Source organism: Rhea americana, unplaced genomic scaffold (genome assembly GCF_003343005.1).
Source record: "Rhea americana isolate MKP2758 unplaced genomic scaffold, rheAme1 scaffold_284, whole genome shotgun sequence".
Classification (NCBI taxonomy): Eukaryota; Metazoa; Chordata; class Aves; order Rheiformes; family Rheidae; genus Rhea; species Rhea americana.
Genome location: NW_028186406.1, coordinates 693,480 through 720,248, shown reverse-complemented (window position 1 = coordinate 720,248; position 26,769 = coordinate 693,480). Strand labels below are relative to the sequence as shown.

At 39.9% G+C, this 26,769-nt stretch overlaps 1 protein-coding gene and 1 non-coding gene across 2 annotated transcripts in view; both read right to left on the bottom strand.

Annotated features, from left to right (window-relative positions):
* Positions 1-23,388, bottom strand: part of CCDC158 (coiled-coil domain containing 158) — a 39,156-nt gene extending 15,768 nt beyond the window's left edge. Inside the window, exons 1-13 of the mRNA XM_085308856.1 lie at positions 23,363-23,388; positions 20,105-20,235; positions 17,217-17,461; positions 16,743-16,852; positions 16,134-16,461; positions 13,786-13,862; positions 10,552-10,666; positions 7,465-7,584; positions 4,782-4,979; positions 3,010-3,492; positions 2,064-2,253; positions 923-1,075; positions 324-436 (exon numbers count right to left, since the gene is read on the bottom strand). Of these exons, the coding sequence (XP_085164982.1) occupies positions 324-436; positions 923-1,075; positions 2,064-2,253; positions 3,010-3,492; positions 4,782-4,979; positions 7,465-7,584; positions 10,552-10,666; positions 13,786-13,862; positions 16,134-16,461; positions 16,743-16,852; positions 17,217-17,461; positions 20,105-20,235; positions 23,363-23,388 (2,289 nt within the window). The remainder of the gene's footprint in view (positions 1-323; positions 437-922; positions 1,076-2,063; positions 2,254-3,009; positions 3,493-4,781; positions 4,980-7,464; positions 7,585-10,551; positions 10,667-13,785; positions 13,863-16,133; positions 16,462-16,742; positions 16,853-17,216; positions 17,462-20,104; positions 20,236-23,362) is intronic.
* Positions 5,412-5,485, bottom strand: TRNAT-AGU (transfer RNA threonine (anticodon AGU)). Its single transcript has one exon. It is a non-coding gene; the product is annotated as a tRNA-Thr (tRNA).
* Positions 23,389-26,769: the final 3,381 nt, after the last annotated feature.

Here is a 26,769-nt window from a genome sequence, read left to right as displayed (position 1 = left end):
CAGAAGGATACAGAGTGCATTAGTTAAAACATTTTAAAAGGTCTGAGGTTAAGAGCATGAATCTCATTGACACTTGTACTGTTCTTTCAGAGAAAACAAATATTAATGAGAACCTGGCTCTGTGTCTGTGGGAGTCTGATTTACATTGTGGACACATTCCTTGTACTATCTATGCTAGCAGGAAGCAAAAAGGAAGGTGCCCATTACACCAAGTAATACTCCCTTTGTTACTCCTTGGGCTAAATATGCTTTTGGCCCTACATCTCTCCAAAAAGCAATGTCTCTAAATATAGTCAAATACTTTTACTTGGAGCTTTTGTGACCTTAGCTGCATTTGTCATTGCCTCTTCCAAGAATTTAATCTTGCTCTGTAATGCATCTATCTGTCCTCTCTTGGCTGTGATTTGCTTCTGCATTCCCATTGCAACTTTCATAGCTGTAAAAGAATAAGGTTCCCAACTGTTAATTCTCAGTAAGCAACATTGACTATGCATTCTGAGCTCTGAAGAAAGACTCTGGAAGTCAGTTATCAGCAATACACCAARGCAAATATGCTGAATCAGGACACCATTGTCAGCAAATATCAGCAAACCATTGTTTAGGCTCAACAAAAGTTTTGCCGAAGGTGGTGGTACAAGGCTCRTGCCACATACAAGACAAGAAGAGGGTGCTCCCTCGAAGTCTAAATAAAGATCTCATGAGAAAATTCAGCACATGGTCCAAGTTTTAAAATATGTAGTAAATGGTAGAATATGTCTGCATGTGCAACTTTTTTTTAATTATTATTATTATTTTATTTCACAGAGTATCTGGAATATCATTAACCTCTATTGAGATTACTTTTACTTATAAATTTTGTCAATACTTATAAAAATCTTYTTGTTTAAAAGACAAATAGGTGGGAAGTTCTTTCCTTAATTACCATGGCCATCGGACCCTTCCATAGTCTTTAGAGCAGCTCTGGTCTGATCCAGTTCAGCTTTGGCAGATTTCAACTGCATTTTCAGTTTCTTTGCAGTATTTTCCATCTCTTCAGTTTTATCTCGRTAATTCCTCTTCAAATCTTCATATTCCTCTGATGAGTGTAAGTAAAGATAGAAATCACAGTGGACAAAGGTTATCATTCTTGTAGACAAAGACTGCTGGCTTGTTACCTGCTTCTTTAAGGGAATATCAGATATGCAAATAGCTAAGACCTAGAGCAAGTAATAACCATTGCTAACAAATATAGAAGCTGTAGTTCAGCGTAGTTCAGCATGTCAGCAGAAGCTTCTGTTTCACTAGAAAAAATAGTATGTTCTTCAATTGCTCCCCAAAGCAATAGTTCAACAAGGTGATATAAATCCGCATTTCCGATTCCCCCTACTATAACAAATTGCACATAGTGAAGGGTAAAGCCACTGATGAGAGACAGCATTTTGTCCAYATCATTCTCTCCAGCCTCACTTATGTGCCTGATATAGGTCCGAACTGATCCCATTTCCCACTCAGCTATCCCCCGCTCTGCTTCTCAGCTATGTTTCTTATATATCTCTCCAATTCTTCTCACATCATTCGCATAGTTATGGACCCTTGCACTGCAACTGCATCAACAGTTTGGCTGCGAAGGTTATGTGCTCTGATAAACCTTTCTCATACCTCACTCACTTGGCTAGTACCATAAAGCCTAAGGAAGACCTTCTGTGTAAAATTATACTATCTGTTTAATTCTTATAAAACYGATGAGTTTAGAAGTGTGGCTGTGTATTGAGCATGACTGTGAAGCAACAGATGTCACCAGCGGGTACTTTATAAGAGTATGGGCTCTAGAGAAAGTAATTTAAGCAATTACTATTTTTGCACAGGGTGGATAGAAATTGCCATAAGGATTGTATCTGTCATTCTGTGCCASAATCCCAAACCATGACTTAGCTCTCCAAAGCAATCTGACCATCACATGCTGACAGGGAACGTTCTGATGTACTTGCAGCCATATTTGGATTCAGTAAGAAAGCTGTTCTTCTATTTTTAACATCAGCCTGATTTAGCAGCTATCTGAGCTGAGCTAAGCTGAGGCTCCCTACCTGCAAGGCCAGCTAGCTCACTGCGATTGGTTTTCAGTTCGTTTATTAGCTGGTCTTTTTCCAGTTTCATATCTTTCACTGCATGGAGCCTCTCAGTGCATGTGTTCACCAGTTTAACCTTTTCCAGTTCCAGCTCACTCAGTCTGGCCTCCATTTCAAGTATTCTGGCTTCTTTCTCCTCTTTTACAATCTATTTATACAAAAGAAACCCACAATAATTATGTGAAATACGTAAAAATACATAAATTAACAACAAAGCTGTGCAGACATCATCATCACTTTGAATCTCATTTGTCAGAGAACAATTTGAGGGAAGAAAGAGTAACATAGTAAAGACACAAATTACKTGAATATTGTTAATCCAGGCAAAAAGAATGTAATAGAACCTGAACTGATGGCTTTAGAACAGGTGTATCATGCCAGGTGTATAACGAAGAATGATTTCCATCCTTTTGCAGCACTGCCTCTATATTCATTCCTAATACTCAACTATCCTCTCACAGAAGAGAACCAAATTCTCTGTCTGAAGTAAAAATTTTCTGAAGTTGCTGACTTAAGACTACCATATAATGTGATTCTTGTCTGAGAAATAACCAGTTATAAATAGTGTCCTCAGACTGGAATTCTGCATACTCAGTGCATTTTATTTCTTAGTAATACTTTATATTTCTTGTCCTGTTACTCATGTGGACCATTGCATCACTGAGGACAGTATGCTACATTCCAGCTCTCATAAACCTTTTGGCAAYTGCTTTGTACAAATAGATTTTTCCATTGCTGATGGTCATGTGATAGTATCATCCTTATCTATCCACTATCTACTAATGTTGTTAGGATTCAAGGTGCATTGYCTGACCTGATTGAAAACTATACAGTGTTAATATATGGACATAAAAAAACAAATGAACTGTCTTAAAGTGACATAAATACAGTAACATYTACAGACCTTAAGTTCCTGTACTTCTAGTTTCCAGTCATTGATTTCTTTTATAAGCTGAGACTTCTCAACTTCCATTGCTCCAGCAGTTCGACTGTGCTGGCCCACAATCTGGGTCATGTTRTCAATTTGCTTTTGGAAGATTCCAATAATCCTTTCTTTTTCTACCACCTGCAGTTTCAGTGTGTCACACTCTGACTGCACATTGYGTAAACGATCTTCTTCTTTCTTTAGGTGCTGAAGCTCCTGCATCCTACTGCCRACTTGTGAACGTAGCTTCTTGATTTCCTTATTGGTAATGTCAATGGCTCTCTCTTTCTCCTGCAGGCAGGCTGTCAAATTTGAAACTGTTCTCTCGGCAGCCTCCAAATTCATCTCTTTGGCCGTAAGATCTTCCTTAACTTTACGGAGTGTCTCTTTGGTTGACTCCAGCTGGGCAGTCAGGGAAGAGACTCTTTCAATGCTTTCATTTTTCTCCTTAATTGCAGCCATCTGAACAAAAGCAATGAAACTGTCAACCAACAAAAATGTTTATTTCTACCTTCAGAATTTCCTCTCCCCTCCTGGTTTTCTATACTTCATCTTAAACATCTAACAGTCTTACAGAAAAATTATGTTGGCATGGTCAGATCTATAATGACTGTATGATTCTTCTGTTTTTCCTTCCCCTTTCCCTGCCTGATAAAGWACTGCTTGCAATAGATATATTTTGAATTACAGAAAATGAAACATGTTAGAGTGATGCAAAAATAAGGAACAAAATAGCAGTACTGCACAGAATTCTGAGGAGTTGGGCTAAAGATCTTTATTAAAACTCAACTGCACTGTAAGTTGTAAATGTTTTGTGTACATGGTTAATTTATCACTGATTTTATTACTGAGGCAGCAATGCACATTTATGACACCATTATTACACAAATGTTGTGACTCTGGAATTGCTAACAGTACAAACTAGAAGCAGTAGAAAAGAATGAACACCATAGTATGAAGATTTGAAGTGGAAAATAATGGCTTGGGAAACTGTAGAAGGTACATGCAAAGTAGCACAAGGCCAGTGATTTGACAGATGACAAGAGAAGCAATATGACTTGATCTTTTCTCATAATTCAAAGTAGCTAGCAAAACTGCCAGTGAGTTACTTAATTATAGCTCATTTTTGAGGGGCTGAGGTCTTGAAGAAGCTTCAGAGGTCGGACTATGGTTCAATGTCTAGGAGGTTACTTTGACGGTAGTAGTTCTTTCTAACAAAAGATTCCRTTCAGCTTAAAATTTGGGTTATAGATATAAATATCATTATGTTCTCATTAAGCATTTCATAAAGTAGAGCAATTATGAAGGCCTTTAATCTACTCGTTATTCTTACAGAAGTGCTCCCTACTGAAAATACTGCCTYGAACAGTTTGTTTGTTTCTTTTGGCAGCCTCAAGCTTTTTGTAGATTTTTAAAAAATGTTATTTTGGAAGTTTACAATCAAAGCAAATACATTATCAACAGAATATTCATTTTGTCATGAATCTTATGTCACTGACAAAAATAAAATTTAAAAATAATGCTTCTACTGCAACATCAGTGAACACAGATCAAGACTAGATAGGATAGATTATCAGACAGAATATGGAAACTATGCCTGTCCTACAATCATGTATTTGGTTGGAAAACTTTGGCACATTGGCTGCGGAAGTCTCCCAATCACAACCCATAATGTTGCAGCTCTGACTGAACTACAGCCTCCATCATTATTTTGTATCCAGAACACCACAATGCTGCAGTTGCTCACAAACCTGGCACTCCATTTGTTCCTGACATTCGATCCTCATTGCCTTCACTGTATTTTCCATGTGCTGCAATTCCATGTTCTTGGTGTCTAGTTCTCTCCTCAGATGGTCAATTGTGATGCTGTTGCCTCTATCCCGATCCCAAAATCTCTTGTTCTGCTCTTTTTCTAGACTTAGTTCTATCTCTTTTTTGTGTAGTTCAGCCTATGAGAAATTACAGTCATCTCACTCCTTGAATCATATTTTGTTTTTTTCATCTTTCTTCTTAACACTAGCAAYATTCAATTACACAGTTGCATATCTAAATAGGGATTACTGCATGGATTTACACATAACAGAAGACAAGAGTATTGACTGAACAAGTTTGACACCTCCTACACATGCTTTCTTAAAACAAAACAGTACCTTTCAAATTTATCTGCTTTACATCACAGAATCACACAAAATCACAGAATGTCTGAGGTTGGAAGGGACCTCTGGAGATCATCTAGTCCAACRCCCCTGCTCAAGCAGGGTCACCTAGAGCAGGTTAGACAGGATYGYGTCCAGGCAGGTTTTGAATKTCTCCAAAGAAGGAGACTCCACAACCTCTCTGGGCAACCTGTGCYAGTGCTCTGTCAAAACAGTCCCCAGCCCAGGCACCACTGGGAGTCGAACCCAGGATCTCCTGTTTACTAGACAGGYGCTTTAACCAGCTAAGCCATGGCGCCGTGCTAGAGGGCAGCTGCTGTGTCCTCTTGAAGCTCTCTCTTCTCCAGGCTGAACAAGCCCTTTTCTCTCAAGTTCTCCYCRAAGSGCAAGTGCTCCAGYCCAGACTATCCTGAKAGCCTTCTGCTGAACTTGCTGTAGTGTACTGATTTCTTTCCTATATGAGTGGGTCCAAATCAGCTATAGTAGTCTAGACTTGGCCTAAAAAGTGCTGAGCAGAGGGTGAAAGTCACTTCCTTCAATCTACTGGCTACACTCCTATTAGCATAGCCCAGGATACAGTAAGCCTTCTTTCTTGCCTAAGGATGAACTGTTACTTCACATTTAACATATCATCAGCCAGGACCTCCAAGTCCTTTTCTAGAGAGCTGCTTTCAGACACTCATTCTCCACCTTGTATTTGATGCATGGGGTCATCTGTTCCAGGTGCATAACTTTTTGTTTGTCCGTGCTGAATTTTATGAGGTTYCTTTCARCCAATTTTTCCAGTCTGTCAAGGTCCCCCTGAATGGTGGCTCTGCTTTMAYACATACCAACCATACTCTGTAATTTGGTATCATCCACAAAGTTGATATTGCTACTACAATTATATTGAAGCATATAACACTGCCACACGGAAGTCTTTGATGTCATTTATATCTATCCTGAAAATCAATATAAGCAGTGAAATAAAAAGAGATTATATTCTATCAACATTAAATGAACAACAATAAAGCATTACAGAGTATACCAAGGAAGCCTTCTCAAGTAAATATCSATCCTTTACCACTAATGAGAATTGTTCATTCCTTGCTTGATTACATACAGTAATTTGGTACGTGTTCTCCAGATCTTAAATCTTTCCTATCTCAAATAGTATATGTACTAATATGTATAATAATAATGTACCAATAGTACATAATTAAAATTATGAATTATAATTAGAAATGAAAATAAGATTAAAAACACTGTCACCCACATTTTATAGTTACTAATTTCAAAAATATGAATTAAGAATTGGCCAAACGTAATTGTGAATAGACATTTCTGCTGCAAATAACTTTTGCTATTATTTTGGAAGTTGAGMCTATCCATATATGGTTAGAGAATGGAAAGCTCAGAGAATGGAAATACAAAGTTAAGGCACTGAAACAAATGGGATCCTAAAATTAGAATTCCTAGCTTTCGATTATACAATGATTATTCTGACTCCAATCTTCACTACAGCTATGTACAATCTATAGGAAAAGATTTACTTAACATACTTCTCATTAGAAGAATATCATACTGAATGAAATCATTTCAGCTGCTCTTTCAGAAGCACCATGACACTAATTAAGCAAACAGACTTAATGAAACCACACAAACTAATCTCCCAAAATTCAGTCATTAAAGTATAATCTTATGTAAATAAGGAGAATAATAAGGGTGATTATAATGCCAGTGGTGATGAAACCATTTGTGTATGGCAAAATTTCTACACTACATATTCAATTAGTGAATATTCTTAATCAACCACAAAAGAATGTTTAAAGCTGTTAATGAAAATCTTGTATATGTCTTACAAAATATGTGTAAGAGGACCAAGATTCCTTAACAAAGGGATTTGAACTGTGGGGTTAAAGTGAAGGCAGATGAGGTCTTTAATATGATTTGTATACTTTCAAGGATTTTGAGCCTCTGACAAAATTAATCTTAATTCTCATTTTTTCATATTTCTGATGGAAAAGGCTTTGGGGAGATCTTCTTCACAGCTAATTCAAATTTATAATGAAAGTTCAGTCTCAAACCTAATTACAACCAACAACCAGGAAATGTTTGGGAGGTTGGACTAGMTGATCTCCAGAGGCCCATTCCRACCTTACTGATTGTGTGATGACTGATTGTGTGTGATAGAGAGGCTACCACACCTATAAACCAAGCAATGTACAAGCCAGAACATCAGCAGAAAGGAGAGGCTTTYAAAAAGCAAGATTTTTTCAATGTTATCATTTGATCTTACCAACAGCTGATGAAGCTGGTCATCCAGATTTCCAGATTCTTGGCTGTATTGATCCCGTTCTGTCTGAGCTTCTGCTATCTCAGAACGAGCTAGGTGCAACTGCTTTTCAAGATCTTCTACCTAAAATAAAAGCACAAATAAAAGCAATCCAACACCTCAAGGTAATTATTTTAATATGTTTTACTTCAAAAGGTAGGTCTGCTTCTTTTTAATGCTACTCAAAAGAAGTCCACATGTCTTTTGACTGAATAGAGTTGTTCTCTAGGTATATTCAGAATTATGTTGTCTTATTTCAGCGATTAAGCCCAGTTTCATTGCAGAGCTCAGGTTCATGAGTTTGATTCTACCCTAACCCAAACCTCATCAAAAATTCCTTATCTACACTGTAAATATGAAATTTTATGCATCATCAGCACAATGGTGGAAAAAGCTTTAGCAAAAATATTCAAGCTCTTAACCTGGTTTGCAGTATTAGCAGCTAGAAAAGCCAACAGTCTATATATATAAGCAAACTGCCATTGACATGGAGTCCTTAGGAGAAAACATATTAAATCCCTTGCAGTGCTATTCTAATAATCACTTTAAGATCCAAAATCTCTGTTTTGGCCAACACCAAAACCTGGSCTTTTTTTTCTACTTCCTTAAGAATGTTTCTTCAACATACAACAAAAGTAATACATCTCTTCCCCTTCTCTTCCTCTGCAGCGTCTGGCAGTGACATTGTTAAGAGATGTGAATGAGATGACAGGCCAGTTTACAACTCTTTCTAATAAAGAGAAAAATATTAATAGTGGCCTATCCAAACAGAACATTTACTGTTAAATATGTACATTTATATTCACAAATAAGTATCAGGTAGGTTTTCTGAATGCTTAAAGTATCTGTTATCAACAACTCACGTTGGCTTTAATTTTCACATCCTCTCTTGAAAATTTTAGTTGGTAAGGTATTTTCCTACCAGAGAAGCTGTGGAGAAATGCTTTTTGTAAAAGAGAGAAATACRACTGCAAAAGCTTCATTTAGATTCTCTCCCACTCCTCCCTGGGAATGATTCCACAGAGTAGCCTTAGATCAGATGTTCTTCACCTATCAACTTGTCTCTCACTAAAGTCTAGCTTAGTAATTCAATATACTGTACTTCCTATTTGAAAGCAAATTTATATTGATGGACTAAATAGTATATCCTTTGTAGACATATGAAATTGACTTTTCTTTGAGTCAATATGCTGTGAAATACAACCTATAATTGATACCATAGTTTCCAATTTTATATCTGCTRTGACTTAAACATTTTGAAAAGGCAGATGTCTAAGGTATATACAGCACAGTTGTGGTTACACTTATATGATATGCTCTTACGCAGTATACTGCATGATTTAAATCGAAAGACCTTAGATAGACCTACATGAAAACCACAGCATAAATTGTACTTCTCCTTAAGGATGAAGCATAGCAGAGATTAGTTTACAAATTCACAATACTTTGGTTGTGATGCTGTGAAAAGTCACTTTTGAAATTGACTAGTGTGAATTTTGGTGTATGTAAATCAATGGAATTGGTAAAAGTGAAATCTATTGAAGGGATAAAAGGCAATGTCTTTCCTGCTCTGCTTTATAGTCCAAGTATGTGCACACCACAACTCCACACCTGACCTGCCACATCCATACCATTCCATTCCCAGACCTTTTTGGATCAGAGAATATCAGTTCTGTCAAACCACACAGCATTCTGTGGCCTGAACTTTCCAATAGTAYGTAGGAGAAGGTTGCCTAAATCCTCCTGACTTGTAATCTAAGATGGGTTTGGATCCACCAAGCATTTCTGCATGAGTCAGCTCCACTAATTTTAAAGGGACAGCAACTATTTTTGTTTCATCTTCTAAGGAAAATGTGAATTATCCTTTATCAGTCATGAAAAAAGAATYAAAGTTATTCAAATTGTTGATAAAACTGGAATCAAAAGGGATAAAATAAGTGAATGAGAAAATGTAAATTATATGGAACAGGAGATAAACGCTGTGATTAGTGACCTGGAGTTATCTGCTATTGTAAAAGGCTAAATAGTCCTGGGCAAATGCGCTTATTCTAATAGTTGCTGAAGAGCATGGGGGATATCTAGTAGGCAACTGCATAGTAGTCCTCTGCTGTCGTTGTGCTCTTATGGTTCACTTATCGACCCTCAGCAAAGCAGGGCTAACAGGCGTGCCCCAGTCCTCAAGTACTCAAAACTGGTAGTAGTCTTTATCTGAGTAAAGCCTCAAGCTTCTGAGTGAGCCCACAAGATGAATGTTTTCATTTTAGGAAAGTGTCCTCAAATTAATCTTTCAAATCTCTTGCTGTTCCCACTGCAAAAAGGCRGACTTTAGCCTTTGCATTTTCTCAAAAGAAAGATTCCAAGAAAGGGAGAGATTCTGTGATTGGATTGTATGAAGTTCTCTCAATTTATCTGCAGTAATTCCATGCTGTACCACACAGAAAAAAAGTTGGTCTCTAGGGAAAAGTGTAGTTAAAAGAAAAAAAAAAAAGGATAATTTATTGAGAATGTTTTCTAATGGGATAAAAAAAAAGTTCAAACACACAAATGCTCACCAGCCTGTTTTGCTTGTTATTGTATCCTTATAATAACAATTCTGTGGATTTYGGTGAATGTTAGATTCTCACTCTGGATTATCTCTTGGCCTGGCCTCTGCACTTACCAAGACAAACTTATCAGGGAACTTTTATTGGTGCTACAACTCAGATAAGAAGCTATTTTTATTGTTGATATATTCTTTAGTGGTAGAGTGGAACAATGTCCACTATATGACATCTGYAATATAGAATCCTTTCTTCTGTATTCCCAAAGGGTATCATTTATGGTATGCTTTCAATGCATTCTGTACAACTATTCCATGCAAGAGAAACCTTGTTTGTTCTTAAAAATAATACAGATTTATGGAGTCAGAGATAACATGACTTATCTTTTCATCTACCCAGTTTTTCCGAAGCAATGCCTTGCCAAAAGGCTTTCCTTAACTATCCAGAACATTTCACATATGTATACATCCAGTTTAGCTAGCACTAATCCTAACCAAGAATCCACACGCACCTTATGTTCGTACATCTTCTTAACTTCACGTAATTCAGAACGCAACTGACAAACAGTAGATTCCAGTTGACTAACTTGATGCGCATGCATTGAATTTCGGCTTCTTGTTTGTTCTCTAGGAAATATTTTAAATGAAGAAATTAAAAAAACTGTAAGAAGTGTGAAAGCTTAAAATATTTGTGGGTGTTCTTAGATTAATCAATATGATCAYTGAAATGCACTTTTTAAAAATGTTATCGTCATTCACAAGGGAATCACATAAAAATCATACCTTCTTATTGAACAGATTTGCTCAGAGTTTTCTCACAGAAAACCACATAAAATGAAGTCTTAATGCTTTTTATTCCTGATGATGACTCATTTATCATCAAGTAGGTTCTAAGAAAACTGTTTTCAGATGCACCTCAACTACTGCACAAGTAGAAATGAGTAGCATTTTGCTGTTTTCAAATGCACCTCAACTACTGCACAAGTAGAAATGAGTAGCATTTTGCTATCAGCTATTCAATCTCAGTTACTCAAGTCAGAGATAATGCATACTGATATCCAAATCCCATCTTAAATCTGCAACAGTACAAGGCATATCTTTGTCTTTTAACTGGCAAATTGAGCACTGAATCCCAGGTCATCAAGTGGTTGGTGAGAATTATAATGCTGTTTTATTCTCATTCAGTTATTGGCAATGTCAACAGTAACAAAAGATGTATTTTTCCCCACATGAAAATCATTCTTTACAATTACCATTCACTACTATTTGTACCTGTACAAAACAGCACAACTGTTTACCCATTCTTGTTTATTATTCAGTTGATAACATTGCTGGAAATAAATTTTGTATCTGAATCCACCAAACACCCAGAATGCAAAGGCTATGGTGCAATGTGGGCATCCAATACTGCCCACTACCACAGTTCTTAGTTTATAGCTCATTTTGCAGTTCTTCTGCCTGAGCAATTCAAAAGCAACTTTGCAAGTCACCTAAAAGGAAATACGCAATTTTCATCACTGCTACTAAGAACTTATTTCCCTACTGAAAATTTTGATGAAAACAAAAGTTGGAATTCCTCCTTTATTTTTTTCCACAGAAGATGATTAACTTTTTATGAAGAATTAACTTTTTATGAAGAATCACAGCTCAAAATGCTTTGGTTTGAAAATGCACCAGTAGAAGGACAGCAAGTACCTGAAGAGCCCAGTCTCCCCAAATGCTGGGTCACACCCAATGTCTACTGGAACTCCCTCATGGTCAGTGTTTTGGATATGAATTCCTGCCTGAGAGAGAGATCATCTGTCTCTGCTGTCCATTCTATGTGGGAAAAGGGGATTATGAGGAAACCAACTAATTGTAAGATCAATGAATCAGAATAATTTAAAAAATAATTTTGATTTTCAGACAAAATACTTGCTTTTTCCCTGGGTGTTTTGATTTAAAACTCAAATTCTCTACAGAAATAAGACATTTCCCCCCAAAAAAAAAGTGCTTAAAAAACAGGACAGTTGCTTTTAATAATTTCATGTTTTAGCCATTTCTTAAGATCACTTTGCAGGTTCAGAAACTACAGCAAACTGAATGATCAGGTGTTGCACCACAGCAATGCATTATTTCAGAAGAAGCACTTCAAGCTTTGTGTTTACATGGTGCCTCAGGTGCTGGATCTTGAATGAAGGGTGGCTACATGCTCTGCAGAAAACCATTCACAATTCAGATTCCAGAGATTCATCATTCAAAAAGCTGGTGATAAAACAGACCCAAGGCCTCAAGACACAGTTTGAACTTCAACTGACTTTGCTGGACTTGCTCTGCTTCTTAACTACAGCAGTTCAAGAAAAGATTTAGTCCCCAAGTCTCCTGATTCTCAGAATTTGCTTAAAGTGTAACTATTTTCCATTTCATTAATTTAGCATAGTTTTTTTTTTTTTTTGTTTGTTTGTTTGTTTGTTTGTTTCTATTTTTCCATTCCACGGTTCATTCTAAAACAAAGACACTAAGAAACCAAGAGAACAGGGCAGAGTACACTAGCAATGTAAACTTTTTCTCAAATTAAGGTTACCCTTAATATTTTCTATACTTTCTTAACGTTTTCTATTAAGAAACATACTGAATGATCTCCATCTGGCTTTGGATACTGTTTGCATGGCTGCATGCACTGTTAGCCTTTTCAGTTAGTGCTGCCACCTCCTGTTCATGTTCATTTACTAGCTGCTCAACCCTGTTTTAAAAAGAAAATACTGGTTATAATTTTAGTCATGTCAAGTAATAACTTAATAACTCCTCCACTGAACAGATAGTGATATTTTTTCTATAGTCAGAAATGTAATGATTTTGATGTTTTATTGTGGATGGAATACAAGATATCAAGTTATTCACCCCTTTCTTCATAATGCAGGTAGATAGTTGGGGAAATTGAAATTCTTAAAGAAGGAAGGACAAAGTTCTGAATTAAATTAGCAAGAGAAAATGCTGATGGAGCCACACAAGTGATTCAATAACCTTCATTCTTTTTATTTAATAAGGGAGATACTCTCCAAACAAGTTCCAATGATCTACCTGAGCATAAGTTCCTTGCTACACTAACAAAAGTAAGGTACACCAATATTTGTGACCAAGAAGCACCTCAGGAAGTCAGGAGATCACATCTGGTGAGCTTGGCCTCCCCAGTRCAGACGAGCAAGTACTCTTTTAGACTCAGAGACATGGGGCCTCTAATTCTGGTGAAAATGTCCAATCAAGCCTTGAGCAATGACTGAAGAATACTCTAATGCCTTAAATGACTCTACCACCATACAAGATTATCTTCATACTCTTGGGCCAATGAAAAAAAAAAAAGGTGCTATGTGCATATTAAAACTCAGGAAAAAAAATCCACTACAACACACTGTGACCCTTTCCATCCAGATTCTTCTGGTTTCTTTTTAATTAATTCATTCATTTTATTTATTTTTGTTTTTAGGAAGTAACTATGACTGAAAAGAAACAGCCTGGAAGGAAACAGTACCAGGAAGTCATGAGCAAATAAACTGTTAGAATTAGAACAATTATTAAGGCCTCCAAAACAGTGATTGATTGTGCAGCTTCACCGCTGCACTGTAATGTTGTAATCATCAAAGAAGAATCATGTGTGGAAAATGCAAAAAAAAAAAAAAAAAAAAAAAAAAAAAAAAAAAAAAAAAAAAAAAAAAAAAAAAAAAAAACTGTCTCTATGCTCTATGAATAAATAAATGAAGAACAGGTACCTATTTTGATGTTGCTGAAGCAGAAGTTCTGTTTTGGTCTGTGAATCTTTTTTCAGTGACTCTAGTTCTTCTTCCACCTATTGCAAACAGATAACAATGCTAACCCCTGAAGAAAACACAGTCCAAACAGCAGCTTGCAAAGTAGTAACCTACCTTTTGCTTCTGCCTTGAACAGTGAAAATGTGCACAAAACAGGTTAAATTCCAGCCATAAACTTAGATCAAGCTAGTGACAGTGGAGAAGCCTAGCATCCCAGCATCTGCCTTCTTAACTGTGAAAATAATTTTTTTGCCCTTAATGCCTGGCATGTGTTTGTGCTTTTCCAGGACTTGCACATTTTCTTTTGAGAATCATGTGATCTCCTGTGCATATGCTGCACAGCTACAGCATGTCCACACTGAGGGTATCTTGGATTTTTGGATGAAAAGCAGCTCTTGATTAAAACACCAGRCCTTTTAAACAAACAATATTTATTACATGTTGAGAAATCCAAGATTAAGTTATCCTCTGGACAATATTTCTGGACAAAAAAAAAGGAAGAGTTTTTGAGGGAAAACCGGGATGGGACAAGATGGTATACCTTAACTCAGTCATCTCTGTTTGTCATGTGGAGATAAGATATAATCCAGGCTCTCACTGCTTCCCTTCCTCAGGATAGGGTGGACTGCAGTACCAGCTGTTTGCACCTACAACCCTAGACTCCTCTTTCATCTAGCTCTCCAAAGGGATGTGTGGAAGAAGTGGGACTCACTGTGCCTTCTAAGACTGACTTCATTAAAGAAAAAAGAGAGTTCTTACGTTAATCATCTTGAATTAAAATCCTAGTGAAATCCAAGCACATCACAGTTTTTGTGTAAGGATTAGCTCTTAGCACCATTCGATGATTTACATTTACTAATACTGATCATCTGTAGTACTGTAACTTGTTAGGGGGTCTCTTTGTGAGAAGGAACTTAGTAGATTTCATGTGGCACAAACAGAAATAAAAGAACTCATCTTCCTCAAAAAGCATCACACTGACAGTTAAAATATTCTTTGTATTCAGGAAGGTTTTTGATCAAGCCAATTAACTTGAGTTGATGATGGCCAATTTTGCGTAAGTGTTAGCGAAATCTTTCCTGTACCAGTCAGATGGTCTGGTATGTTTGGCTTTAGATAATCAAACATCACAACATGAACTAAAGGCAACTTCAACAGCTGATCTCTTTGGATTCTTTTAAAAACATGCTAAGCTTGCTAACCTTCAGCAAAGGTAAGAAGGAGTAGAAAGCATACATGAGAAGCTTCAAGAAGAACAGATCATTATTAACCAACATTATTGTTAGTTGCCTGAAAAGACAGCTGATATCCAAGGCCTTCTTATGTTATTTGTTTAGAAAAGAAACTGGTGATGCTAGTTCAAGATGTTTTTGGCGACATACAAATGAAATGTCTGAGAAGTCCCATTTTCATGAATGAAGTGGGAATACAGAGTAAATAACTTCCCCAGTGTTACGTGAATGACTTCTGCTGCTCATAATTTCTAAGACTACAAGTGCGCTCCAAGTGGCTCTGTCTTGCCTTCTTACATGTTTCTCATTGTCTGCTGGGATTTTTTTTTTTTTTTGGCCTTTTCTTCCACCTGCGAGAAACATCATAACTACTAATCAAGCCTCTGCTCCTGGGTATTGCTGTCTTGACCATTGCCTTCTTGTTTCACCTTTTCCTAAACCAGCAGGCTTTCATTTAGCCTAGGGAGAACTGCCCGTACACTCACGGACTTCACTTATGGTCAAGTCAATCATTTTACCAGTTGCACTCCTGGTACATTTTACCAGTTGTACTCCTGGACACCGATACGTCCTTTTTAGAATTCAGAGGAAGAACTTACATTCACCTAATGCTCTCTGAAGCTTCTCTTTTGACTCTTTAAAAGCAACACCTGAACACTCCAGATTCAGACCTCATAGTGCACAATTGCCACTGTCAACCCAATGTAAAAGATAAAAAAAAAAGAAAAAAAAAAGCGGAACAAATAAATTCCACGAGCTTTTGAAAACTTTATATAGAATCAAGTTTGTCTTTTGTCTTTACATAAAGACAAAATTGGGCTAACCTAGCTTCCAGCAGGCCCTTCAAATTCAGGGGTGTGGGAGATACTCACAGAGCACACTCATGCAGYCTTGATAGGTCAATTGCATAATAACCATTTTTAGATGGAAGAAACTTCACCTAACCCTCATTTTGTGGACACCTATGAATCATTTGCTTATGCTAGTGTAGACGTGAACTCAAGGAAAGTTAAAAAAATATTTCTGTATAACAAAACCTAGTGTGGTGGAAGAAAAAGTAGAACTTGCTCCACATACCAGGACAACCTTTTCTTTGAGGTACAACACCTCTGAGTCTAAATCTCGCAGGACTTCAGTAAAGGCTGTGCTCAGGTTGTGGGTGTGGAGGCTGGTAATATTCTCGTGCTCATACAGTTTCTTGCCTGTGCTGTCTTCGTAGTCCATTAGGATGCCACGCAGTTCCATGAGCACTTCCTCATGGCCATGGACCATCTTTTTCAGATGTTCAGTTTGGCTGTCAGCCTCCCTCAGCATCTCCTCCTGTAGGTGATTGGCTGTTTCCAGCTCTTGAATGGTAGTTTTAAGCTGTATTTTTATGCTCTCTTGGCTCTGGGATTCCCTTTGCCTGAATTTGGAAACCAAAGAAATGTTTTAAAAGGTAAGATTCACAACAGGACTTTTATCCTGAATAATAAGTATAACATTTTTGTTAATATTTTAATAGTAGTTTAGTAAAACTTAATATAATAATATTTTGACAATTTAATAATCTGTTTTCTAAATCAAAGTTCCAGAGTCTCATTTTCTTCATTCCTGAAGACATGTCCCACACTTAGGAGATCTGGTCTGCCTCCCACAGCCCAAATATAAACTCTATACAACATAGAGCTGGCTTGACATTTGTACCTGATATCCTCAAGTGTATCTCTTTCGAGCTGTGCTTCCAGTAGTTTGGTTTGCAAATCAGAGATGGTTTGTTTTAAASTGATTTTTTGTTGCTCATGTAGCTCAGTGGTCTGTAAAGAAAAAAAGTCAAACCAATCAATTTATTGAACATGTAATTTAAAAATGTGGCTAAGAAAAACACATGGATTAAGAGTAAGAGAGCTTTTAAAAATATTTCTTGATTAACTAGCTACTCAAGCAGTGCTGGGGTGAATGGAGTTTGGGATGCTATTACAATGGTTGTGCCAACATTATTACCTATTAACTATTTCTGTCTATGAAATGGCACTTGGGAATCAGAACGGCCAGGTACAATTTAGAGCAGCCAAGAGACTGCTCAAAATAGTGCTAGTAAAACTGTTCACRGACTTAGCAATTACAAAGATGACAAAAGCTCAGCTGTACTTAGGCAGCTAACCCAAATTTACAACTTACTTCATTCAGCCTCTTCTGCAGATCTCTGACTTTCTGTGAGTATTCTTCCAGAGTATTCTCGATGTGTTCTTTGCCAGAATAACCTGTGGTTTTTTTCACAGAATCAATGTCCATTTCACATCTGGAATACAAGACAGCTTTGGGGGGACTGCTACCAGTATTTGAAGAGGCTGAGGTTTCCATCRTTGCACTGAGAATGGAAGAAGCTAAAACATTCTGGTTGCTGAGAAATGGGCTAACAGCATCTGAAAGGCAGAAATTTTAAGTGTTGAAAGCAGAGTCATTACATAAGAATAAACAGTCGTCTCTTCCCAAACTGGGCAATGCTGTCTCTCAGTGCCTATCTATTGGAAGGCAAGCCTAGGAATCATCCTTTCTAAGGACAAGAAACCCAGCCAATTCCTGGTGTGCATACTCTGCCTTCCTATACACCAGTGCATACTGGATGGGGAACACCACAGAGATCAGACAAGAATGCTTCAAACCCACTCTGCTTCTACTTTGGGCTTGTGTCAACAAGAGCTGTACAAGATGCAGGGCTTTGCTGAGGCAGGCTTGGCAGCCTCAGTCCAAGGTAGGACAAGCAGCCGGTGATRCAGCAGATTTCCTACCCTTCTCTCTGATCAAGGCGGCACGGCTAAGGCATTCCTGCATTCCCATGACACTTGGCTGCTAATATTGTTGGTCTGACAGCCTGCCTGATTTTTTCCTGGGACTCAATGTTACTGCACACTGGATCCCAAGAAAAAATCAGGCRGAAGGAGAAAATACACAGAATGTGGAAGAGGGGACAGGCTACTTRGGAGAATTATAGGAATGCAGTCAGAGTATGTAGAGATGCGGCAAGRAAGGCTAAGGCCATATTGGAATTGAGTCTGGCAAGGGATGTCAAGGACAACAGGAGGGGCTTCTTCAAATACATCAGCAGCAAGAGKAGGACTAGGGAAAATGTGGGCCYRCTMCTGMATRGGRCRGRGKCCCTGGTGACAAGGGATACAGAGAAGGCAGAATTACTGAATGCCTTCTTTGCTTCAGTCTYCACTGCTAAGGGCAGCCCYCAGGARTCSYRYAGCCTGGAYRTGAGGGAGAAAGTCTGGAGAAGYGAAGACTTCCCTTTGGTTGAGGAGGATAGGATTAGAGACCTTCTGGGCAGGCTRGACATCCACAAATCCATGGGCCTGGATGGGATGCACCCACGGATAACGAGGGAGCTGGTGGRTGTTGTTGCCAGGCTGCTCTCCATCATCTTTGAAAAGTCATGCAGAACTGGAGAGGTGCCTGAGGACTGGAAGAAAGCCAATGTCCCTCCAGTCTTCAAGAAGGGCAAGAAGGAGGGCCCAGGCAACTCTAGGCCGGTCAGCCTCACCTCCATCCCTGGGAAGGTGATGGAACAGCTCATTCTGGATGTCCTCTCCAGACATACAGAGGAAAAGAAGGTGATCAGGAGTAGCCAGCATGGATTCACTTAAGGGGGGAAATCCTGCTTAAGCAACCTGATTGATAGCCTTCTGTGATGGAGTGACTGGCTGGGTAGATGAGGGGAGAGCAGTGGACATTGTGTACCTTGYCTTCAGCAAGGCTTTGGACACTGTCTCCCATAACATCCTCCTAGGCAAGCTCAGGAAGTGTGAGTTAGACGAGTGGACAGTGAGGTGGATTGAGAACTGGCTGAACRGCAGAGCTCAGAGGGTCRTCATCAGTGGCCTGGAGTCTAGTTGGAGGCCTRYGGYTAGCRGCATCCCCCAGGGCTCAGTACTGGGTCCCATCCTGTTCAACTTCTTCATCAGTGACCTGGAGGAGGGGACAGAGTGCCTCCTCAGCAAGTCTGCTGATGATACCAAGCTGGGAGGAATGGCTGAGACAGCTGAGGGCTGTGCGGCCATTCAGAGAGACCTGGACAGGCTGGAGAGCTGGGCGGAGAGGAACCTCACGAGGTTCAACAAGGGCAAGTGCAGAGTCCTGCACCTAGGGAGAAATAACCCTACGCACCAGTACAAGGAGGGGGCTGACCTGCTGGAAAGCAGCTCTGCAGAGAAAGACCTGGGAGTGCTGGTGGATGACAAGTTCACCATGAGCCAGCAAGTGCCCTGTGGCCAAGAAGGCTAATGGTGTCCTGGGGTGCATTAGGAAGAGTATTGCCAGCAGGTTGAGGGAGGTGATCCTGCCCCTCTMCTCAGCCCAGGGAAGGCCTCATCTCAAGTACTGTGTCCAGTTCTGGGCTCCCCAGTCCAAGAGAGACCTGGAGCTACTGGAGAGAGTCCAGCACAGGGCTACGAGGATGATCAGAGGGCTGGAGCAYCTGCCCTATGAGGAATGGCTGCAAGAGCTGGGCCTSTTCAGCCYGGGGAAGAGAAGACTGAGGGGGCATCTTATCAATGTGCATAAGYACCYGAAGGGAGGGTGTCAAGGGGATGRGGACAAATGTTTTTCAGTTGTCCCATGTGACAGGACAAGAGGCAATGGGCAGAAAYTGAASCACAGGAAGTTCCGCCTGACYGTGAGGGGGAATTTCTTCCCTGTGAGAGYGACAGAACACTGGACCAGGCTGCCCAGGGAGGTTGTGGAGTCTCCTTCTCTGGAGATCTTCAAGGCCCACCTGGATGCAACCCTGTCTACCATGCTCTAGGTGACCCTGCTGAGGGGGGGAGGTTGGACTAGATGATCTCCAGAGATCCCTTCCAACCTTACTGATTCTCTGATTCTATGAATTTTCCTTTGTTCAAAATTCATTTTGTTTTTTCATAATACCAGGAAGCAATTAGCTACTGAAGATTCAACTTGAAATATGAAAAARTAACTTCTGAGCAAACTTAAAAATGATGTAATATCCTGTGATGTTAATAGTGATTTAGTCCTAAATCTCTCTCTGAAATCTGTTTAGTACTTGCCAAGGCTAGGCATGTTGCCTCTTGGTAAAGTCTCCTCATGACTAAGAGAATGTGTGAGTGATTCCACTGAGAATTTGGTGACTTCTTCCTGGAGTTTCAGATCGTCTTTTGTTTGTCTTTTTGGTGCCTCCCTGCAAGATAAAAAAAAAAAAAAAAAAAAAAAAAAAAAAAAAAGCATTTGCTGAAACAGTAACTGAAAAGAAAAATAAAGCCAAAGAATTTGTTTGGTGATGCTGTTACACTTCCCTGATTTACACTTACATTTGTCAACACAGTAACAGATCAACTACTACAGCTCCACTGTAGTCAATTGAACTATCCTGTTCTGCCACTAGCATGCATAACATAAAAAAGTCCAGACAACAGGATTTCAAACAAATCAAATGAATAAATGGTTATATCTTATGAGAATACATTTCCTTTTATTGCTATATTTTTCTCCCAGCTGGACAGTAAAATGTCACCTTACTGACACAGAACTATAACTGTAGCTCCAGAAGCTGTTTGAATCCCTGCCACTTTTGCAATCAAACTCACAGAACTCTGAGAAATACTCATTTTCAGGTATAGGTAAGAAACACTTCAGAAAAATCGTACCATTAGAGAAACTGTTTGGTCATGTAAAGCTTCAGTGCACAAAAAAAGGAAATTAGTGCAGATTAAACATACATCTATTTATTGGAACTGATCAGGCATCAGATCATTCCTTACACACAGTTCCAGCATTCTGCAAAATGAAGGCCAGAAGCAAGKGAGGAAGCAGAAAGGAAGCAAATATTTTTTGGTAAATATTTTGTAAAATGAATTGAAAAAAATCTATTTTTTATTATAACTGAAGTCCTCTTGATTAATGTTTAGTTTCTTGTCAGCACTTTGATGGCTAGGGAAATGAAGGAACTCCCCTTTCTCTTGGGACTTCAAACAAGACAGTTGCTGTTGGAAGGGGCTGTCTCCCACAAGAATCTGCAGGAAGGGATTTTGGAGAAGAAGAAAGCAAAGTTTAGCTCGTTCCACTGGCTAAAAGAGCAGCATTTTTGTACCACAAAAACAGGCCTGTAAAAGCCCCCGTCTCATAACTTCATAAAATGATGAAGATAGGATGTCACAAAGTAGTCATTGCTATGGAAGCATTCTGATTCCGTGATGCTCCCAGTTTAGACTGAAATGCAAGATCCCTGAATGTCAGAGGAATACATAAATCTGAAGACAGACTCCCTGTTATAAACCATATATATAAAATTTTTATATATATATATATTTACCAGGCATAAGAATACACATACAGGAGTGGCTCAGAAGGGATGCTGCAAAGCTAAAGAAAGGAAGGGGAGGTCACAGACACTAGAAGCACTGCTGTCTGACTAGCAGGAATATATAGGCATTAACAAAACCATCAAGTAGAATATATTGCACTGATATAAACCCTAGGTTACACTGTGTTGTCCTTACACACAAAGTAGTACTAGTTCTAAAAGTTGGAGGGACACCTCAYGGGACTGGAAAAGTAACAAGCAACAACAAATTACCGTGTGGTGTTAGCTGCTCAGCTCTCCCTTCAGTCTGTGCAATGTCTTGATACAATGTTACTGTTTCTCAAGACATTGGTGTTGGATTACACAAGGTTGGAGGTTGTACTTCATTTTGAGTACTTTGAATGAGAATTGCAGGAAAGAAAAATTGGTGTAAATACTATTAACTTATTGATCATAAAGTCTTTTGRCGGGACATTCTCTATTCTCTACATTGACTCATTTACTGCTGAAACTGGATAAGACTTCCTYAAGTGAGGATGAAAGAAAATAACAATGTAAAGTCTAAACACTCAATATGGAAACACTTACAAGCCTAGAAAGTAACTTTGTCCCAGGAGGTGCAAAGTAAGGGACAGATATTCAGAAAAACAAGCAAAAAGAATCCTTCTGAACTAAAACAAAGAAATCCCACCGAAGTGYGAGTAATAGCCTTAGACAAGCTTTGGCAGGTCACCTACAAACTGGAAAGAGAAGGAAACTACAAGGGAACATGAAGAAAAAATAGTTGAGAGATAAAGAGAAATACAAAATTATGAGAAAAAAATTAAAGTGAGAATCTAGAGAAGCAAGAGGAATATAAGATCAGTAAGGAGGGCAGCTCAGTGTCACTCAGTGTAATYACTACTGTGTGTGCTTAGCAGGATTAACATTCACAAATGACCCAATTACGCCACATACATTTTTTTTCACAAGCAACATGTCACTGTGTGCACCATGCTTATTAGGCTACCTCTCTGCATTTTCATCAACCCATCCTGAGAAAWCTGGATTTTCATTCCATACCACTAAAGCAAAGGAAAGAGAAAAGCTTGAGAACTCAGMTGCAAAGAGCTGCAGAGCATAGGGAAAAGCATTCTGAGGAATCTGTTATTCTGAAAATTGGGAAGAAGAGGCATAAACCACAGGGAAGGGTAGGGTTTCTATCAATACAGCCCAGCTGTTGTAGAATATAACCCAAAATCATAAATGRTTTCAAAGAATGGTTAGAGAAATCCACAGGGCTTGCTAGTTGGGATGGACATTCTGATTCAGAAAGTATTTGAATTTTAAGTTCCTGAGTACTTAGATWCTGAGGTATATTGAGGATAGTATCATTTTTACCTGACCATTTTTGTAAGCATCTGCCACCGGACACAGTCGGAATCAGGACCATGGCTAGATGAAAATTGGATTTGATCAAACATCCCCATTTTTCTTATTTGGCCATTAATTCTGAAACTCATTGAAGATCTATTTTGGAAGAAACTTTCAAATATTAGGTACACAACTGTACCTAGAAATTATTAAATCCAAGCATCACTTCAGTGGGGAGAAAAAAAAGACAAAAAAAATTGCAAAATCTCACAATATCTTTGCCTATACTGAATGATATTAAGCACAATAGTAAACAGAACACAGCCCTGAAAATTCATTAGCATAGGGCTACACTATACCCTGATCTTTGTACAAAAAWCCTGTAGCCATCAGTGAGAACTCATTCCACTGTGGATAGAAATAGAGCTAACTATAATCTTGGCACACAAATTACAATACTCAGTGTAATTGATTCTTCACTATAGAGTGTCTTGGATAACCATGTGGATAAATTCTGTGATGTTTACATTTTTCCTGTTAAATTATTACTATCAGAGTACACGTCTGCAGTTTGTTTGCTTCCATTTTCAGTGTGCATGACATTTATTGTAATGATAGATAGCAGCTACAGTATTTCTCAAAAGCATCCTACCTTAATTCCTGGACGTTCTTGCTCATTATAACAGCACCTGCGGAGAACAGTAACTGTCATTATTTTGTAGTGTTTAAATATTCAACTTTATGTCATAAAAAGTGTATTTTGACCCCCTAATTTTAACAGTGCAGAGGGAACTCAAGGATATTGTTAGTTACTCTCCTTTACAAAGTTTTATGTGTTATTTATTCTGAATTTTGATGAATACAGCTGTATGTTTTTATAAATATTCGTTAGTATCTCCTGTAAATTTTCCAATAGTAATTAAATGGAAAATCATGTCTACTATCATTTTCCTGAGATACGTTCTTAGATGCAAATTTTTTCTTAAAAAAAAAAAAAAAAGAAGAAGAAGAAGTTGGAGGCTGGGTTTCTACTGAAGTTGGCCTTGATTTAACTCAGCTCTTGCCTGTCCAGTTAGCTTGATTAAAGCCAAACGAACTTTCTGCTCAGACAGGTGCTCGGGGGTGGTGCCATGGAGGAAAGAGAAACCTGCGGTCTGCGATGAGCCYGAGAGGGACAAGCCCAGATTCATACACCTTGAATTTTGGAGCCGGACTGCGATAAAAGCCCCTGGGGGCACCAGCAGGGCTGGAAACGCCAACGGCGCCGCGAACCGAAGGCCTGGCTGCCGCCGGGCGCTGACAGCCGCTGCCTCTGCCGGCTGCGGGAAATGGCGGTGCGGGGGGGGGCGAGGCGGCGCCCCCTGAAATGGCCGCCGGGGCCGCCACCTGCCCGGCGGGTGAGGCGCCCCTCAGGGAGCCCGCGGGCACAGCCCGCCCCACCTGCGGGAAACCCTCCCGCCTGTCCTCCGCGGGCTTTGCGGGCGGCAGCGCCCTGATTCCCGCCTCACCACGGCGGGCGCCGGCTGCGGGCTCCCGGCAGGGGCGGTGCCCCGCCAGGTAAACCGCCCGCTTGCCCCCTCCGCGGGGGGAGGCGGCGGCCGCCGCCCGTTTCACCTCAGGGCAGCGGCGCGGGGGCAGCTCCGCGGGCGGGGCCGGGGCGGGCGCTGCCCTCTCCGGGCCGGGGGGAGGGACGGCGCAGCTCGGGCCGCCGGCGCCCTGCCAAAATGGACGCTCGCGTGTGACAGGAAAAACGGGCGGGGAGCGGGTGGCGCGGTGGGAACGGGATGTAACGCGGCCCCCGCGGCTGCGGTGCCGCCTCGGGCCTGGGTTTCAGGCGTCAACGTGCCGCTCTCGACAGTCTGCACCTCTAAGTTATTCCAGATAACTGCCAGCAGCATATACCGGAGAGACCGCCTTACGGCTCTCAGGGAATACYGCTCCAAAAAGAACAAAACGCCACAGAGCTCCAAAAACTTCAGTCAGAGAAAAGACAGGAAATACATACACGTGTGTGTAAGTCTGTATAAATGCCACAGCTAAGCAGCAAAACACGTAATCTCTCCTCCAAAKGAGGTAACGTTGCCTTTAACAGAGAAGAAAGCCATAAATTACTACTAAAAGACTGAGCCCAAAAGGTAAAGGGGAGGAAAAAAAAAGTGGTTTTACAGGGATTGCTTCAGATTGAGGAGAAAAGGGTGAGAATTAACCAACTGGAAATAGAGTCCTGGTCACAGCCCTCCTTGCTGCGCTTCATGCCACCACTGCAATCGGAGCAGCAGCAGGGAAACAGGCACGTGGGGTGGAAAAATATCCCGAGGAAAGTACTTGCTGCTGTACCACCTGGAAAAAGAGGCAGCACAGGAAAGGTGCTTCCTCATTCTGTCAAAAATGGAAAGGGATGAAGGAAAGTTTATGGGTAAATCAGTGACAGAAGGCAGATGGCAGTACGCTACAGTGTCCTGCCTCCATGCCAAACTAGGTTTTAATGCTCAGCMTCAGGTGTTAACAAAGGATAAAAACTCATCCAGGATGAAAATTGCACCTACCTCTGACAGACACTGGAGAGGTTTGTTTTTCTTGGGATTTGGCAGCTCTTGAAGGGCTCGTTAAGCCAATACACGGCACTGGCGTGCGTCTCCTCCTGAGGTGAGGATTGCCCTCCCAAGGATGGTGTGTCCTGAGATGCTCCTTGCAATGGGGCTAGGAAAAAGGGTGTGTGTGGGGGGTGCTTCCAGTCATCTCATATTTGCTCCTGATTTTTTTTATTTTTTATTTTTTCCTGGCTGTGGGATGTGTGTCCAGATCCCAATTCCTGAACTGCAGGAGCCGTTGGGAGCCACCTGCYCCTTGCCCCCGTGCCTGACTCTGTAGCCTTGGGAACAGACCCCTCCTCTGAAGCAGATCATGTGCATGAGTGAGAGCCAATAAAAAACACATACAGTGTTTGATTTCTCCACAAAGTTTCATTCAAAATGCTCCAGCTTCAGCAGGGAACTTGATAGTACAGAGTGCTTCTTACAGAGCATTTGCTCTCCTGGCAACARGTGCCTTTTTTTGCCTAGCAAGGGGCTTGGCTTTTCCTGAGTACCCCAGTCTCTTCTCCTGCTGCTTCCTCCCCCAAACACCAGTCATGTGCTTGGTAGAGAAAAACCCTTTTAGGTATGTTATTCCCCAATAGCTTTTCTCCTTTTTTGGGGTGGTGGTGGTGGTAACTGACAAGAAAACCTAAGATTTTCCACATGCTTGTTAGCCARATGCAAACACAGATTACTGTCTTTAAGAGAATCCATTTCTTCCACTGTCTGCAGGGGGATATAGCTTTACGGAGAGGCAATGGAGTTATGTATACCAGCTGAGACTCTGATTCTAAAATATCTGGGCCATACCCAACAGCCATTTCAGTTTTGGATAAAGGCATTGATAACTACTTTTAATGGTTAAATAATTGTTTCATTTTTGCCCCCCCCCTAAATTTAATGTAATAAAGTTATATTATAGAATATAAGAATTATAATAGTAATATAATATCTCCTGGCTCTTTCACTGGGTTTTAAGCTAATGTTTTTACGTTATGTTTTTGGTGGATAGAAGAGAAGCGTTTGCACAAGGAAAGCCCGCAGTTCAGCTGACCAGGGGTTACTTGTACTGTCTTAACCAAGCTCGGTGTTTGCCCTTAACAGAGTGGCTAAATACTATACTGCTATTCAGTTCCATGAGATGATAGCTTCTCCAAGTCTTTTGTGCTTCCCTCCCTTTAAGAAGCATGTAACTGAACCTGAGCAAGGAAAACCACTTTTGCTATTGCATGACAATAATGGATTAATCCAAATACTCAGACTTTCATTAATTTAGTGGTAGAATGAAGACTTCCTCTCTGATGTGATTGCTTCTGGCAGTCTTGATCAGTTCTTGCATTCAGAGCATAAAATCAGTCTGTTTCTCTGGAAGAGCTAAAGGCAATATACGGAAAGTCAAGAATTCCTGTTACTGAAATGTGCTTGGTGTTACTACAATTTTAATGCTGTCTGTGCTGTAAGTTTTGGGGGTTGTATTATGAAT